The sequence below is a fragment of the Hydra vulgaris genome, chromosome 08 (assembly GCF_038396675.1).
Source record: "Hydra vulgaris chromosome 08, alternate assembly HydraT2T_AEP".
Lineage (NCBI taxonomy): Eukaryota > Metazoa > Cnidaria > Hydrozoa > Anthoathecata > Hydridae > Hydra > Hydra vulgaris.
The window spans coordinates 40,586,259-40,602,199 of NC_088927.1; the positions used below are offsets into that span (position 1 = coordinate 40,586,259).

General features: G+C 28.1%; 1 protein-coding gene across 1 annotated transcript; it reads left to right on the plus strand.

Annotated features, from left to right (window-relative positions):
* The first annotated feature begins 2,381 nt into the window (after positions 1 to 2,381).
* Positions 2,382 to 6,423, plus strand: LOC136083839 (uncharacterized). The gene is made up of 5 exons (XM_065803713.1): positions 2,382 to 2,508; positions 2,699 to 2,910; positions 2,990 to 3,094; positions 4,054 to 4,227; positions 4,428 to 6,423. Exons 1-5 carry the CDS (start codon positions 2,487 to 2,489, stop codon positions 4,632 to 4,634), a joined length of 720 nt encoding a protein of 239 aa, XP_065659785.1. The 5' UTR covers positions 2,382 to 2,486; the 3' UTR covers positions 4,635 to 6,423.
* Positions 6,424 to 15,941: the final 9,518 nt, after the last annotated feature.

The window sequence follows — 15,941 nt, forward strand, 5'->3', positions numbered from 1 at the left end:
AACCAAGGAACCAATTTAACGTCCAGTTTATAGGTTTGAAAACGGAGTTATAAAAGAAGTTGATAAACTCCTATAAGAAAATTGTAATTGTGATATTTATTGTATAATATCTTTAGTAATTCGCATTTTTTGATTATGCCGCATTTTAAAACTGCATTGAGTTTAGAAGAAGCACACAGTTTTATTAAAGACCAAGAAATTGAGTGCACTATTCGGTTTAGTACATCTTTCTCTACAAAAGGCTTCGGAAATACTGGTATATATATATATATATATATATATATATATATATATATATATATATATATATATATATATATATATATATATAAATATATATATATATATATATAAATATATATATATATATATATATAAATTAATTAATTACAATATCAATTATAATTATAAAGACTTGAATAAAGTATTAAAAAAAATTGAATATTCAACTCTTATTTAAAAGTATTAAAAGCATATTGTTTATTTCTTAAGATCTAAGGAAAAAAAACCACATAGTTTATTGGTCAATCGATTCCATTGCATTAAATAAATTTATAAATATATATATATATATATATATTTATATATATATATATATATATATATATATATATATATATATATATATATATATATATTTATATATATATATATATATATATATATATTATATATATATATATATATATATATATATATATATATATATATATATATATATATATATATATATATATATATATATATATATATATATATGTATATATATACGCGGTAGTCAACAATTTTGCTTAAGTTTTTATTCACTTAAAGCTGAGCAATTACTGAGTAAAAACAATTGCTCATTTTTATTGACCCAGCCTATAAAAAAGAATAATTTTTGTTATATTCATAGTAAGGGATTTGGTTTTTATGGCTTACTTGCAGAGTAAGGTTATTCTTTTTTTTTTTAACAAAGATTTAAAAAAACTTCTGCCTTATATCAACAGTTCAATCAAAGGTATAGTGTGAGATATCCCTTTCATCTATTTTATATCTCCAATCATTTATTCTATCTCTGAAAAAAAAAGTCTCTTTTAGAAGTCAAAAGAACACAAAGTAGGTAAGAAGATGGTTGCTAAGGACGTTCCTATGTCCGAAATATTTTTTAGTCATCCAAAAAGCTGCTTAAGTCACTATTTATGTTATTGTTATTAAAAAAATAGTTTTAAAAATGTGTTCCTCATAAAATTTTACATCAATAACGATAATAATATTTTTTTTGATTCTTTTCAAAATTTCAGGTTATGTACCTCCTTAATATAAATATTAAAATAAAAAATCTGAATACGTAAGAAGAGTTAGTTACTCAGTTACTCATCGAGGAATGAATAACATTTCAAGAAATGATTGCATTATATTTTTCGGCCATGTTAGACAAAAGGCAGTCAAAGAAATTAGCAGAGAAAGTTTTTAACAAAAGTTATATTGAAAGTAAAACTAATTTACTGATTTATATAAATCGTGTATTTTATGTGATTGTATTGTAAAGTTGTCATTTTTATGAATGGATTAAAAAACTATTTAAAAGAATTAAATAATTTAACAACGACATTAAAATACTCTTAAAAGGGCTAAAAAGCCTTAAAAACTCTGTATCATCTAACTTTAGTAAAACCTACAACTTGATCGTGGGCAATATTTTGTTGGTTTAATTTACAATAATAATAACGTGAGCTTTTTTGCATTTTATGAGATAAACTGCAACTTTTTTAGGTAAATATTTTAAAATTAATTAGTACAAATAATAATAAAAGTAGTTAAAAAACAATAATACTATACTATGTACTTTATCCCATGTGCGGGTTTTCAAGAAAAAAAGACATGGTTGTCACTATACCAGAGCCCGAACCACAGTTTTCACTACTTTCAAAAAACTTTTCATGAAATTTGAATTCTCTCAAAAATTTGAATCTTAATATTTCAGAAAATCATGGTTAATATATTTCCTTCCGACCCGAATGGTTGGTGGGCTGTTATTTGGGTTCCTTTATTTTCCAAGCTCAAATTACTGCAATTTTTTGTAACAAATCTGTATTTGACATTAGTATTAAAAATAAAAATGTTATAAAATACGATTATATAGCACACATTACAAAATTTAACTAAATACGCATATGAAATACAATAAATAATTAAAACTTGTTCAGTTTTTGGGAAATTCTAAGAAACAAACCAATATAAATAATGAAAAAGGATTTACAAGAATATTTAGTTTCAACGACACGAAGGAAAACTACGCATTAAAAATTCGTTTCTTCTCAGTAAGTTTTTTTACGTGAATGAAGGTGGTTTCCTAGTTACCTGGGAACATTTCTAAGAAAATTTAACCGGTAATTCCCTTCATTCATTAATATTATATAAAAAGTGAAAAAAACGAAAAGAAATGAAAAAGATTAAAAAATTTATTGCTGGGTGCAGTCTGCAACATAAAAAACAAGAAAGCAATGCTTATAAAGCTTCTTTTAGGTAAAATGATATAAAAATACATATCTCATGTGTAATAAAATTGAAAAATTTAATTTTGTTATATATATATATATACATGTATATATATATATATATATATATATATATATATATATATATATATATATATATATATATATATATATATATATATATATATATATATATATATATATAAAATAACTTTTAGCAACATTGGTTTTAATACTTGTAAAGGCAAAATCAAAAATGCTGGATCAAAGTAAAGGTACGCTTTCTACAAACCCACTGAATTCCAAAATTATTCCGAAATGCGAAAAAAAATCGTGCACGGAGGCTTTGAAGAAATTCCATAGTTTAACAGAAGATTTGATTATGGATAGGTATTATTTTGTGGCTGTTCATCGTCTAAAATGCTTATTGGTAAGTTTTGCAAAATTTCAGAATACATTTCCTCATATTCTTTTTAAAACTTTTCCATTTAGAACCTAATTTCTTTTAGGTTTTACGGCTAACTAAACACGACTCGACCTTAAATGATTCTGCTTGTTCTTACCACACTACTGAAGGTTTTATCAAAAGTCCAAATGTTAAATCGCTAACTTCGGTAAGAACTTTTGATCCATTATCATAGATCCATTATCATAGCTAATGGATACGTTTTTAAGTTGTATTGAAATGCAATAAGTATACATGAACAGAGCAGAACGGGGCTAATTGAGAAATTTTTCAATAAACCTAAGATTGCCTTAAGTTTACCGAGCTGCTCAACCTGCCCCAAAGAGGTAAACTTAGCAAATGTGTTGAACAAGTTCAGCAATCGACAAATAAATAAATAAGCATGGTATGGAATTTAGATAACTCATCAAAAAACTATTGATATTATTATAACTATCACAGTAAGCGTGTTTATAACTTTATTTTACACACTTTAGTGACGTAAGTAAGAGAAGAGAAAAAATTAAATAGTAAGAAAGTTATTGAATTATTTTGATACAACAATTGCTAATTTAAAAACAGTATATATAATGTACAGCAATATTTTTTTTATCATCATTTTTTGCGTTAAACAGTTCAGTTTTATTCGTTTTTTTCAAAGTTGCTCAACTTACCTTAACTAATTTTGGTCCAAAACAGAAAAAGTATCCGTACATCTTACTCGACTGCAATTTAGTAACCTTTATTATTTTTATTTTTTTGTTTTTATTTTTTTGTTGCAAATTGCGTTACCATTCTATTTCTTTAATTTCTTCATTAGATATTTTGTCATGCAATGCTTATTTTTCAATATGTCTAACTTGTTCCTATGCTCAATTAGCCACGTTCTACCTTTAACTATAATGCTTGCCAAAATATCTGTTTTCTTAAGACTTAATTATTTGTATGAACTATTATTTTTGAAAAGTTTTATTAAACAGTTTTTCTTCCTGTGATATTTTTAAAACCTTAAAATTTGAAACCCCAATTTTATACTGGAACTATTTATATCTAATAATCATTTAAACCAGTTAAAAATCATTTGAATAAAGTTAAAAACATCTAAATAGCAGAAACACGACTTTTTAGGATTTTTCCGCTCTTCGACTATATGAAAACTTATTAGATAAGATTCTTGGAGAGTTATATATTGTAATGAAACATGAAGCAAGTATTGAATCTGGTCAAAATTTTATGGTGACGATGTTACAAATATGCAACAGCGTAAAATCGCTTTACATGCGAATTAAAAGTATTGTAGAGGTTTGTAAATATTAAACAAATAACATAGTGTTTAAAACTTGTTCACAAAATTTTCAGCAGTTTTATGTTTGCATTAACTTACAAAAGTAAATGAGCTACCAGTATTTTTAGTTACGCCAAAAGCTGGATATAAAATCCACTCCATGTCTTTATTTATGATGAAGAGGCAAAAATTAAAATACGATATGCTTTTAATTTAGATATTTTCGGAATGTAACTGCGAAGTACTCAATGAAACTAAGGAACTGTATATTCAAAGCTACGATGTCTTGACAAAAAAGTACAATCATTCTAAAAGCATGTTGATCATTCTCAAACAATTAGAAGTTTTAAAAAAGATTTTTAAGGAAGATTTTTGGGAAAGAAAGAAAAAGTATGTTTTATGCGACACTTTTAACTTCAATTAAATAACATTATTTGGTGCCGTAAAATGAGGTGACTTTAGCCAAATTTAAAATCTTTTTTTTTTTTTAATTTTATCATAAATGGTTAATATGTTGAAATAAATTGCATTAGATGTGCATGATGTCGAAGAATTAAATAATCTAATTAAAATAGTTAAAATGAAAAACAAAAAAATTATACCTTTCACACTTTTTTTTTAATTTTAAGGATGAGTCAAGTCACCCCTATACTGGTGGTGACTTTGGCCACTAAACTGGCCTAAAACTGGCCTAAAAGCAAATTATAATTAATAATTAATCATTTCATATTTTACATATTCACAAATACATTGATATTAGGTGATATGTTTTTAAGGCAAAAAAATATTAAAAGCAACAGCTTGAAACTAACTTACAAATTTATTCAAAATATAAATCACAAAAAAACCTTATTAATATTTAAAACTCAAAAAACTATGCATCAAGCATCAAACTAACAGCGCTAGAGTTATTTAATAGATTATTTGTAATTATTTGTTGTTCAAGAGTGAATACCTTGGTTTTTTTACAACAGCCAACAGTTTTTTTTTGTCGTATATGTATTTATAGCTGCTTGCATATTAACTACATCTATTGATGATACACTTTTTCCTGGGACAATAGAGACTTTATTTTGCTTTTTATTAGGGGTCTATAATCATCACCTGTAGCTTCAAATAAATGTTGTGTGAAAGAACCACTGACAAGAGAACCTATTTTTACAGTGACATCTTCATTTATAAATGTTCTTTTAGGAAGTCTATCTAGCACCTGCTTTCGATCAAGTGGGTATAATTCAGTTTTTCTGAAGCCTTTCTTCATACTTTCACAACCAGGTTCTTCAATTTTTTTTCACGAGACATTTAAGCAATGCTGGAAACTGTTCATTTGGAATTGATGGAGCCTTACGTCCTTTGCCAATTTGCTTCCAAGTTGTAGATATATTTCTCCACTGAACTTTAATAGGTCAAAAATATGCAACATCCAATGACTGCATTAAATGCGTGGAGCTAGGAGGAAGTGCAATAAACTTGATGTTTTTTTCATCACACAAGGGCAGTGTATTTATATGTGACAACAAATAGTCTCCAATTAGAACATATTTTCAAGATGCTTTTTTAGTTCAGGTAACAATAAAGATTTAAACCAATCTGTAAAATAACTGGAGTCAAACAGTTCACTCTTTGAGCGGTTACAACATGCTCCTTTTTCTGTTTCTTTTTTGTGCAAGTTGTCCACATTGAACCTGCTTTATATACAATCTATGGAGAAAGGATATGCCGTTCTGCATTACCACAACACATAAAAGATGTAGCAGACGTTATGTTTTGTGGTAATTATCCTCTCAGGTTATTTTGATCCTCGCTTTGTTATTACTAGTTTATTACCAGGGTTATCGGTTAAATTAGTTTCATCATAATTCCTCATGTTTGATGGAGGAACCCCTTCTAGTTTATCTGGGAATCCAAAAGAAGACATATTTATAATATAGTTTGCAAAAACTTCTTCTTCAATTTCGCTAAATATTGTGCAACCGCCTGGTTTTTCATTATGTAAACCTTTCAGTTCATTCTTTATTTTTGATTGAGGAATTTTAAAGGATAAGCAAGCATCTTTTTTTGTTAAATTACCACTTCTTACTTCTTTTAAACATTTGGTCAATGTTTCGTGGGTGTATGGAATATAATCACGACTCCCAGCAACACTTTTATATGTTCTTGTCATAGTTTCTTTGATATAAATATGACTATTAATTAAAATTTTGTTCTAAAAATATAAATTGAAAATTAAACCAATAATATTTTACAAATATTATTGTCACACTTTTGCAACACATAAATTTAACAATTTTTATATGCTCTAGGGGAGACCGGGGCTAGTTGGCCGCAAGGTAAGTTGATGAATTGTGTTTATCTTTACAGCCTTTCATCAGAGAGTGACAAAAATGACACAAAACCTTCCTATTTGACCATATCATCATTCACTATAGCATTGTAAGGATTCGCGCATGCACATGGTAGATAATAAAATTTATGTGTTTTTTGGACAAAAACGTAACTTTTGGAAGATTGCTTCCTTTTTACATTACGAAGAAAGTAGTAGGTCGTATGAAAAAAAAAGTTCTAAAAGTCACAATTGCTTTACTATACCTTGTCAGACTTTTTTTCACAGTTGCCGCTTTTCGAGATCTATAGACTGTTCATTGAAAATAAGGCTTTTGGGGTAAATTGACAAAATTTTCACGGGTTTTGTTGGCTCAGAGCATTTACTATGGAAAAAAAGTACATATTTTTATAAAATTAATTTTTTTTTTTTTTAATTTTTAATATTAATAAAAAAACTTACTCTTACAAAAAAATTAAAAAAAAAATTTTTTTAATATTTTATTTCACAGATAAAAAGTAGATACTATATTGGCTGTTATACGAACTAATATTTAGTAACAGCTAAAACTAATATTAAATTTTTGGATTAAATTTGTTGCCAAAATCATAAGTAAAAAAATTTCTATTAATTTTGCACTTAATAATACATTATTAATTATTTTTATAGTTTGCGCCAACTTACCTGTGGTGGAGTAGGTTGGCGCAATTTTTTTTTTTTTTAAGGGCCCAGGAAGGCCTTAAGGATTTTTTTTTGTAAGTGAATGCAAATTTTATCAGTTACCCAAATTCATACTCTTTAAGACTACACTTTAATACTTTCAAAAAAATGTGCTGTTTTGGCTACAGAGCTCATAAAGTAAAAACCGAGCCAACTAGCCCCGGTCGCATATTTACATACTCCACAAGGCGATAGCACACATGCGCCCGCGCACGATTTTTCGTACTTTTTTATACAGAAACATATTTTTAAATTTTTGAAGAAGTACTTACTGTACCTATATATTGTTTTCTTTCTGACTATATTACTAAAACAAAAAAAAAAAGGATTATCTGGAAGGAAAGATCTGGAAGGAAAGATCAGGAAGATCTGTTCAACGCTGTGGTCGTCCACTTAAGTGTATAAAAAAGAACAAACCACAAAAACGTCCACGAAATTTGGCTTTAAATATATCCCAAGATAGAGCAAACGCCAAAAGTCATGGAGAAGGGCATTAATTACATTCAACTTTTCTTTTAAAATAAACCCTCACGATCTTTGTATAGTTGTGTACTTTAATTAAAAAAATGTTATTCTAATATACTTACGTGTTCTTTGATTACTATACATTTATAAAGCGACACTTCAAATGTAAACACAAAGGTAAATAAAGTATAGTATATAGTACGTAATTTAAAAATATGTTTCTATATAAAAAAGTACGAAAAATCGTGCGCGGGCGCATGTGTGCTATCGCCTTGTGGGGTGTGTGGATATGCGCCCCGGTCTCTCCTAATAAAAAAAGAAAAAATTATATCAATAGTTTTGCAAAATACAACTAATCTCATTAATAAATAAACAGAATAACTTTACTTTTGTGATAAACTTAACCTTGGAAGAAGTTGCTGAAGTGCAAAGTAGTTTTTAAAAGTTAAAACTATTATTTATAAAATAGCCAGTCACCTCCTTTTGCGGTATTGTTCCAATCGCTAACAAAGCAGTATGACGTTTTTCATACCAGATGTCATTTTTGATATAGTATTTAAATGCAACTTTGATGTGAGGATATGATGTCTGTGATCATATTTTAATCTAATTTGTATTATAAACACAGCATATTTTTTTTTGTAAAATTTAATAAATATATATTTTTCTTAAATTTAAGATAAGCATGATTTATATATTAGCAATAATGAAATATTCACTGTAATCGTTTTTTATTTATTTGTTGAAAATAATGTAAATAGTCTTAATTTTTCTTAGTTAATTTTTAAAAAAAAATCTCTTTTTATTACTGTTTATTTACCACAAAGACATCATAAAACTACGGGTTACTTACCACAAAGAAATTATAAAATCTTACTTTTAAGTCGGTCATTTCTACTTCAAAACAAGTATATTCAGGGGCGTCCGTTGTACCCATGTTGGCCACCGATTTAATATAAATGTTTTGTTTTTTTTGAGAAGTAAAGCAAAGCCAAAGAAATTTATATATATATATATATATATATATATATATATATATATATATATATATATATATATATATATATATATATTACACACACTTAAAGATTACATACATGGACGCCCGCAGCACCCGTTTTCAGCAACCATTTTAAAAAACATTACTTTTTGTAAGATCAATAATATAAAAACTATATTAACTAGATTTATTCAAAGTCATACAAGTATATATTCACAATATATTGGTACCTAATTAAATTACTATTTACTTTTTTTGTGAAGTTAAATTTTTAGTTCATTTGTTTTTTATTTATTTGTTCTTATTTATATAATTATCTTTATATATTAATGCTGAACTTAATAGTAGCAATAGTACCCCTTCGAGCGTGTTTCACATAAAACCCTGGCAGCCGATGCAACCGAAATAATGGTGAGAAAGTGTCGCAGAACTTTTATTTATAAAAGAATGTGAACAAAATTGTATGCAAATATCTAACTTGTGTAAAAATTAAATTATGCAATGTTGAAATATATTTAAACATATATCAAGTTTTACAGCTTTACTTTTACTTGAAACTGCGGCAACATCTGGGCAGGATTGAAAAGTCTTGTTTTTTTTCAAAAGGAATAACCTATTAAATAAATTGGAATTTCAAAAAAAAAAAAATGAAGTTTAAAAGGAGGCAATAATACCTATTTAGTTTCAGGTGAAGGTATTATATGTGGAATATTAACTTTTTTGTTTAGTCATTGAAACTTGTGCCACGGACACAGGTCCTTCCGTGATACAAGTTTTAAATGCCTATAACTAAAAATTTTGAATTCCGCTATCAATGTCTTTTCTCAAAATTAAATAGATATTTTTAGGTACCCTTCTAAACGTTTTAATTTTTATTTTGAACTTCCAATTTAGTTTACAAAGGTCATTCCTTTTGAAAAACAAGACTTTTCAATCTTGCCCATCATTTTAATTTATAGAGTTTATTTACCATTTTATAAAGTTTTTTGTTTATGAAACAGCGTTAAAATTTTTCACTATAAATTCACCTTAGTAGTCGATGTGGTTACCTCACAGAGGTACTGAATAAATCATAGCAATGAATACATACTGAATAAATCATACTAATGCCACCTTTTTTTTTTTTTTTCAATTTTTTTATTCCAAATAAAGCATTTTTGAAGTTCTATAGATGTTATATACATAAAATATATAAAGATGTTATCTACTAACACAAACGATAGGAAAAGAATTTTCAAAAGGACTAAAAATATATAAAAACATCAAGAAACGGGGAGAAATTTGATGCGCTTTTGTCATGATAGAGATAATTATGATTTTCATGTGCTCAGGTAATTAGTTCTAATAAGCTACGAATGATCTCATAAAATAGTTATGGTCTAAAACATAATAAGGAAAAAATTGAGACAGTCTTGCTATTCTTGCTAAAGACGATGCTGATGTTTAGGCAAAAAGAAGAAAAAATAAAATAACCCGTCGCCAGGAAAACCTAAAAGACCTTTTTTTTAAAAAAGAACTTTCTAGATATACATGACTTTTTTTAAATATTGGTGATTGTGCCCCTCCAATTTGAAGTCCCTGGCGTAATCCACGTAATCAACGTAATCCGAGCGGGTTCCCAAAATTAGCGCAGCTTTATCATATAGCATCTAAAATAGCATATTATAACTAATATGTTAAGGCAAAATTTGCCTTAACATATTTGTATATCATTATACAATAATTTTTTTTTTTTTTTTTTTGTTCTTTTATCTTTACAATGTTGTGATTCTATCTATATAACTGATACAAATTTACAATATTTATAAAATATATAATGGTAAGAAAAAAAATAAAATCTCACAACTTTATAGATTACAAAAAATAGAACTGCACGGTATGATTATTATAAAAAGAACTTGTAAACTTGCAGAAGACCAGATGGTCTTGCCATCAAGAAACCGCTTGTACTAGTAATATTTTTGGTATTTTCGTTTTTACATGTTTCTAGTTTCACAAAATATAATGGTAGTTCATTTTATATTGGATTCGCATATAATAAAATGTAAGATAATAAATAACTGATAAGTGCTAGATTTTTTACACATAAATATATGATTAGGCATAAATAAAATTATCACTGATTTATATATTTTTTATATTATTATTTGTTATTGGAGTTTTTTGGGATTTTTGTTTCAACGTTAATTTTGACTCTAGTTTCAGTATTATTTTAGTGTAAGTTCATTTAATTGTTTATATTTAAAAAGAATTTTTTTAGTAAGATTTTCAAACAATATAGGTTACCTGATTTTGTAATTATGGCATTTCTGGATATCATTTTATTATAGGGATAGGGACAGCGATATGAAATTGTGAAACGCAATAGTTTTGTTTTTCTAAACGTTATATTAAAGTTTCCTACTTCTCGAGTGTCAAATCTATTTCTATTGCTTTTAAAGAAACCATTTGAGAAATGTGATGGGACAAGCCCGAGTTTATATTTCAGCATAAAAAATAAGTTTAGTGCATTAAGGAGTTTTATCAAAGGTTCAGCATGCGTGAATTTTTCTTTTTATTAGAAATTCTAACAGCATGTTTTTGACGTCGATAAAGTGATTTCAAATTGGATTTATTTGTACTTGCCCATGCTATATTACCATATGTATAATAGGACTGTATAAATAAGAAATAAAGATGTTTTAGATTTTCTTGGGATAACATTGGTCTAGCTTTGTATAGCACGCCAATGTCTTTGGCTATTTTAGTATTTAAATAGTCAATGTGTGCTTTCCATGAAATATTTTCGTCAATTAGTAAACCTAGAAATTTTGTTATTGAGGTTCTTTCAAAATTTTTGTTTTCTATTTTTAGCAATGGTAATATATTCGGTATTTTTTTCTTTTTTGGTTGGGATGGAATAAAATGTAATTAGTTTTTTCTGTGTTTAAAGATAATTTATTAGATTTTAGCCAGATATTAAGTTTTTCAAGTTCGATGTTCGTTGTTTCAAAGAGTTCTTTAATAGACTGAGATGAATAAAATAAATTAGTATCATCTGCAAACATTATTACATCAAGTTTGTTTAAGACTTTTGGAAGATCGTTAATGTATATTAAGAACAATAAGGGAGCTAGAATGGAACCTTGGGGAACGCAACATTTAATCTTAAGCAATTTTGAACAGATATTTTCATCAGTATTAACACATTGATGTCTGTTTAGCAAAAAAATTTTAAACCAGAGTAATGCAACATTTTTTACGCCATATTTTTCCAATTTTTTGAGCAGGGTAGCATGATCAACAGTATCGAATTCTTTCGATAAATCTATAAAGATTCCTAGAACAAATACTTTATTAACTAATGAGTAACTGATGCTATTTACAAGATCTACGATTGCATGTTCGGTTGCATGTTGCTTTTGAAAGCCGAATTGTTTTGTATTTAAGATGTTGTTGTTTGTTATATATTGGTATAATTTATTATAAATTATTCTTTCGAGGAGTTTTGAGAATACAGGAAGAATTGAAATTGGTCTATAATTGTTTAGTAAGTATGGTTCTCCAGTTTTATATATTGGTACAATTTTTAATAATAACGATAATCTGCCTGAAGGCAAGGTTTTGAAAGAGGCATAAACTTCCTATTAATTGCTTTTCTGCGGTGCTCTGTTCCAAATGCGTAAGTACTTCTTGCGGCACCTAAAATAATTAAAAAAAAAAAAAAAGATTCAAGAAAACTAACTAAAAATTACAATTCTTTTTTGCCTAAGCTTGTTTTGTTATACTTTACTAAAACTTAAAGTTATACCTTGAATTTTTGTATTTATGTTACTGTATATAACAAACTTGACAAGAATGAAAAAATACGAAACGTATTGTCTTATACAAGTGCATAATTTGAAACTTCGATGTTAGGTTTTTTTTTGACCTCGATAATTTCTGATTGCTAAAGTTACGTCATCTTCTTTGTAAAGCGTTACACACTAATGCAAGTGTAATAAGTGAAAACATCTTTAGCATATGTTGAGTTTGCAGGCGGTATATTGCACAATCGTGTATAATATATGCATAAACAATTACAAGTCTTTTTTGCTATATATATATATATATATATATATATATATATATATATATATATATATATATATATATATATATATATATATATACATTTTTTTGGCTTGTCTTTTATTTTATTTAATTTATTATTGCTCTGTTCTTTAAGAAAATTGAGCACTCTAATTGTAAAATAAACTAACATAATTTACATATATATATATATACATAAAATAATACTGAACTTAATAGTAGTTTAGTAGTATTAGTTGTAGTAGTAGTAGTAGTAGTAGTAGTAGTAGTAGTAGTAGTAGTAGTAGTAGTAGTAGTAGTAGTAGTAGTAGTTGTAGTAGTGGTAGTAGTAGTAGTAGTAGTAGTAGTAGTAGTAGTAGTAGTAGTAGTAGTAGTAGTAGTAGTAGTAGTAGTAGTAGTAGTAGTAGTAGTAGTAGTAGTAGTAGTAGTAGTAGTAGTAGTAGTAAAACAATACTTTTTGAATGCACCATGAATCTAAATAGCTTTTTCTGAACCAGTTTTTTGCTTTCAGTTTTCTTCCAGCGCGTCTAGTTCTTGAGATATTTGGAGTTTTACTTTTCGGACATTCTGTACTTTATCCTATACATAAACATTGATAAACGTTCAATTTTAAAGCACCACTTATGTTTCTATTCACATAAGTTAAAGTCTCTGTGACTAGGTTTATTCGTAAACATTTATACACATTTAATTGTTTAAAGACTGTTGACAAGAGCATATAAATCACTTAAAATCTCTGTGAATATCCTTCCTTTTGTAGACTTTTTCTGGTTCATCACGATAAAGCATCTTAAAGTAGCTAACATGTTTTCATACCAGAATCCTTGGTAACGCTTTTCCATCACTTGAATATCTTGGTGGAATCGTTCGCCTTGTTCATCACTCACAGTGCCCAATTTTTAGGAAAAAAATGCCAAATGCGAATGCAGAAAATGCATTTTCAATGACATACGACAGGCCACTTTTTGCAACGAATTGAGTAGTTTTTGAATGCAATTTTCATATTCGCACAATTTGTGATTACCCAAGAAGTTCTTACAAACCCATACAAACGCTTTCCACGCTTCTATTTCGTTGAAAGTAAGTGACTCTTCAAATCCATGGTCTTTCAAAACCTCTCGAATTTGGGGTCCGACAAAAACGCCTTATATGAGTTTCGCTGCACTAACTTTGGAAAATTTTTCAAACAAGTATTTAAAACCCGCTGATTCAGTTTTACCTAATGCCTTTTACAAAGTTTTTTATCAAACCAAGTTTGATGTGAAGCGGTGGCAAAAATATTTTGTCTGGATCAACCAGCGGAATATGGTGAACGCTGTTTACACCGGGTTCGTATTCAGTTCTCAACATACAATCACGTTTTACGTAATGTTCGTTCACAGCGCATAAACAAAGAAAACAGCAGAACTTGTTAAACCCTGTTTGAATACCCATTAACATACCAATCACTTTCAAATTACCACAAATGTTCCACTGATGAGTTTTGTAATCAATATCGTCTAGAAATATTTTCATATTTTCGTGAGTTTCATTCAAGTGTACGGAATGAGCGATTGGAATACATGGCTACTGATTGCCAATACGCAACAACACAGCCTTCAAACTTCTCTTGGATGAATCAATGAGGAAATGCCAATCACGAGGCGAATGCACTTGGGATAAATTTTCGAAAAGACCATTGACATTATTGCAGTAGCACAAGGGTCAATCAGTGGTGGAAAACCTTGATAAATTGTTGTTGCGCTTTCGAAAGTGGGATACTTTGACACCAACTGATAACAAATTCTTTTCTTTCGGTCTTGACGCCAAAAGTTTAGCTTTTTCCGTGGAAAAGGACACAATCAAATCATTCAGTTCACCTTGTGTGAAAACTTTGGGCTCTTCGCCGTCAATATCTGGATCAAAGTCAACATCAGCCGCATCTTGACGTTAAACATCAACAACACATTTTTCTTCAACAGGGTCTAATCCATCAGCTGGTGGTACTGAAATGAGCAGGGTGATGTCATGAGGAACAGGCCTCATGACCGAATCCAAATTCGGGTACACAATTTGGTGCTTAATTTTCGACGAAAATCCAGCAGTATTAACAGCGCAAAAATAGCAGTCATTGTAATGATCTTTTGGTTCCCTTCAAATTATCGGTATAGCAAATCGAAAAGAAGACATTCGTTTGTTGATCCAATCTCGTAATAAGCTGCAACAACTATAACAAGCCGCATGTGTTGCCCAAGTTTTCTCTTGATCTTCCAAAGAACAACCGAAGTACAGCTTGTAAATTTTCGAGATTTCTGGTGTGATTTTCTTTCGCTGCCCTGACAATGTAAAATTGCAAAAAATGTAGCAAAAGGCGCCTATGAAATTTATGCAATTTCTAGGTATTATATAAGTTAATTTTATTGAAGTAATTACCCGGAAAATAAAGAAACATTAGTATGTTTCACACTGAAACTATATATTAGTGCAAAAAACACTCATAAACTATCTTAAGATTCAGACGTGCTGAAGAAAAACTAAACACAGATTTGGAATCAGCGTGAAAAACTACATCTAGTAAGCCTAAAATTAAAGCTGGTGCAAATTCATTGTTGACCAGTGTTATGTAATGTTAAATCATATATAAACATACATTAAGTTTTGGAGTTTGGCTTCTACTTAAAAATTCCATTGCGTCAACCTCTTCTTAATTTTGATCTATAGCATTTATTTATATTAAAAAAAAGTTAGTATATAGTTTAAAAATTTTGTTAGTCGATGATCCAGCGTAGCCGAGTGTTTAGCGCGCTGAGCTTTTGATCACAGGAACCATAGTTCAAGTCCTCGCACTGGTTATCTTTTTTCTTTTTTAATTTACTTAGATTTTTTTAAATACATTATTCTTATGATGTTTTATTGAGATTATATACAAACATATGTTACAATATTATGCACTTTTACAAACGAAAATATTTTCAAAAAAGCTTAAAATTCAAAAAATTTGTTGCGTATATGTCATGATTGAGATACTTATGTTATTTTAGTTTTACATTTCAAGTTTTTTTACAACTAAGTTGAGTTGGTGCAAGGAAAATGAGTATACAACATGTTTCGATATAGAACAAAAATTATATAGAACCAAAGGTGGATCCTTAGATCGGGGCATCGGGGGCGAT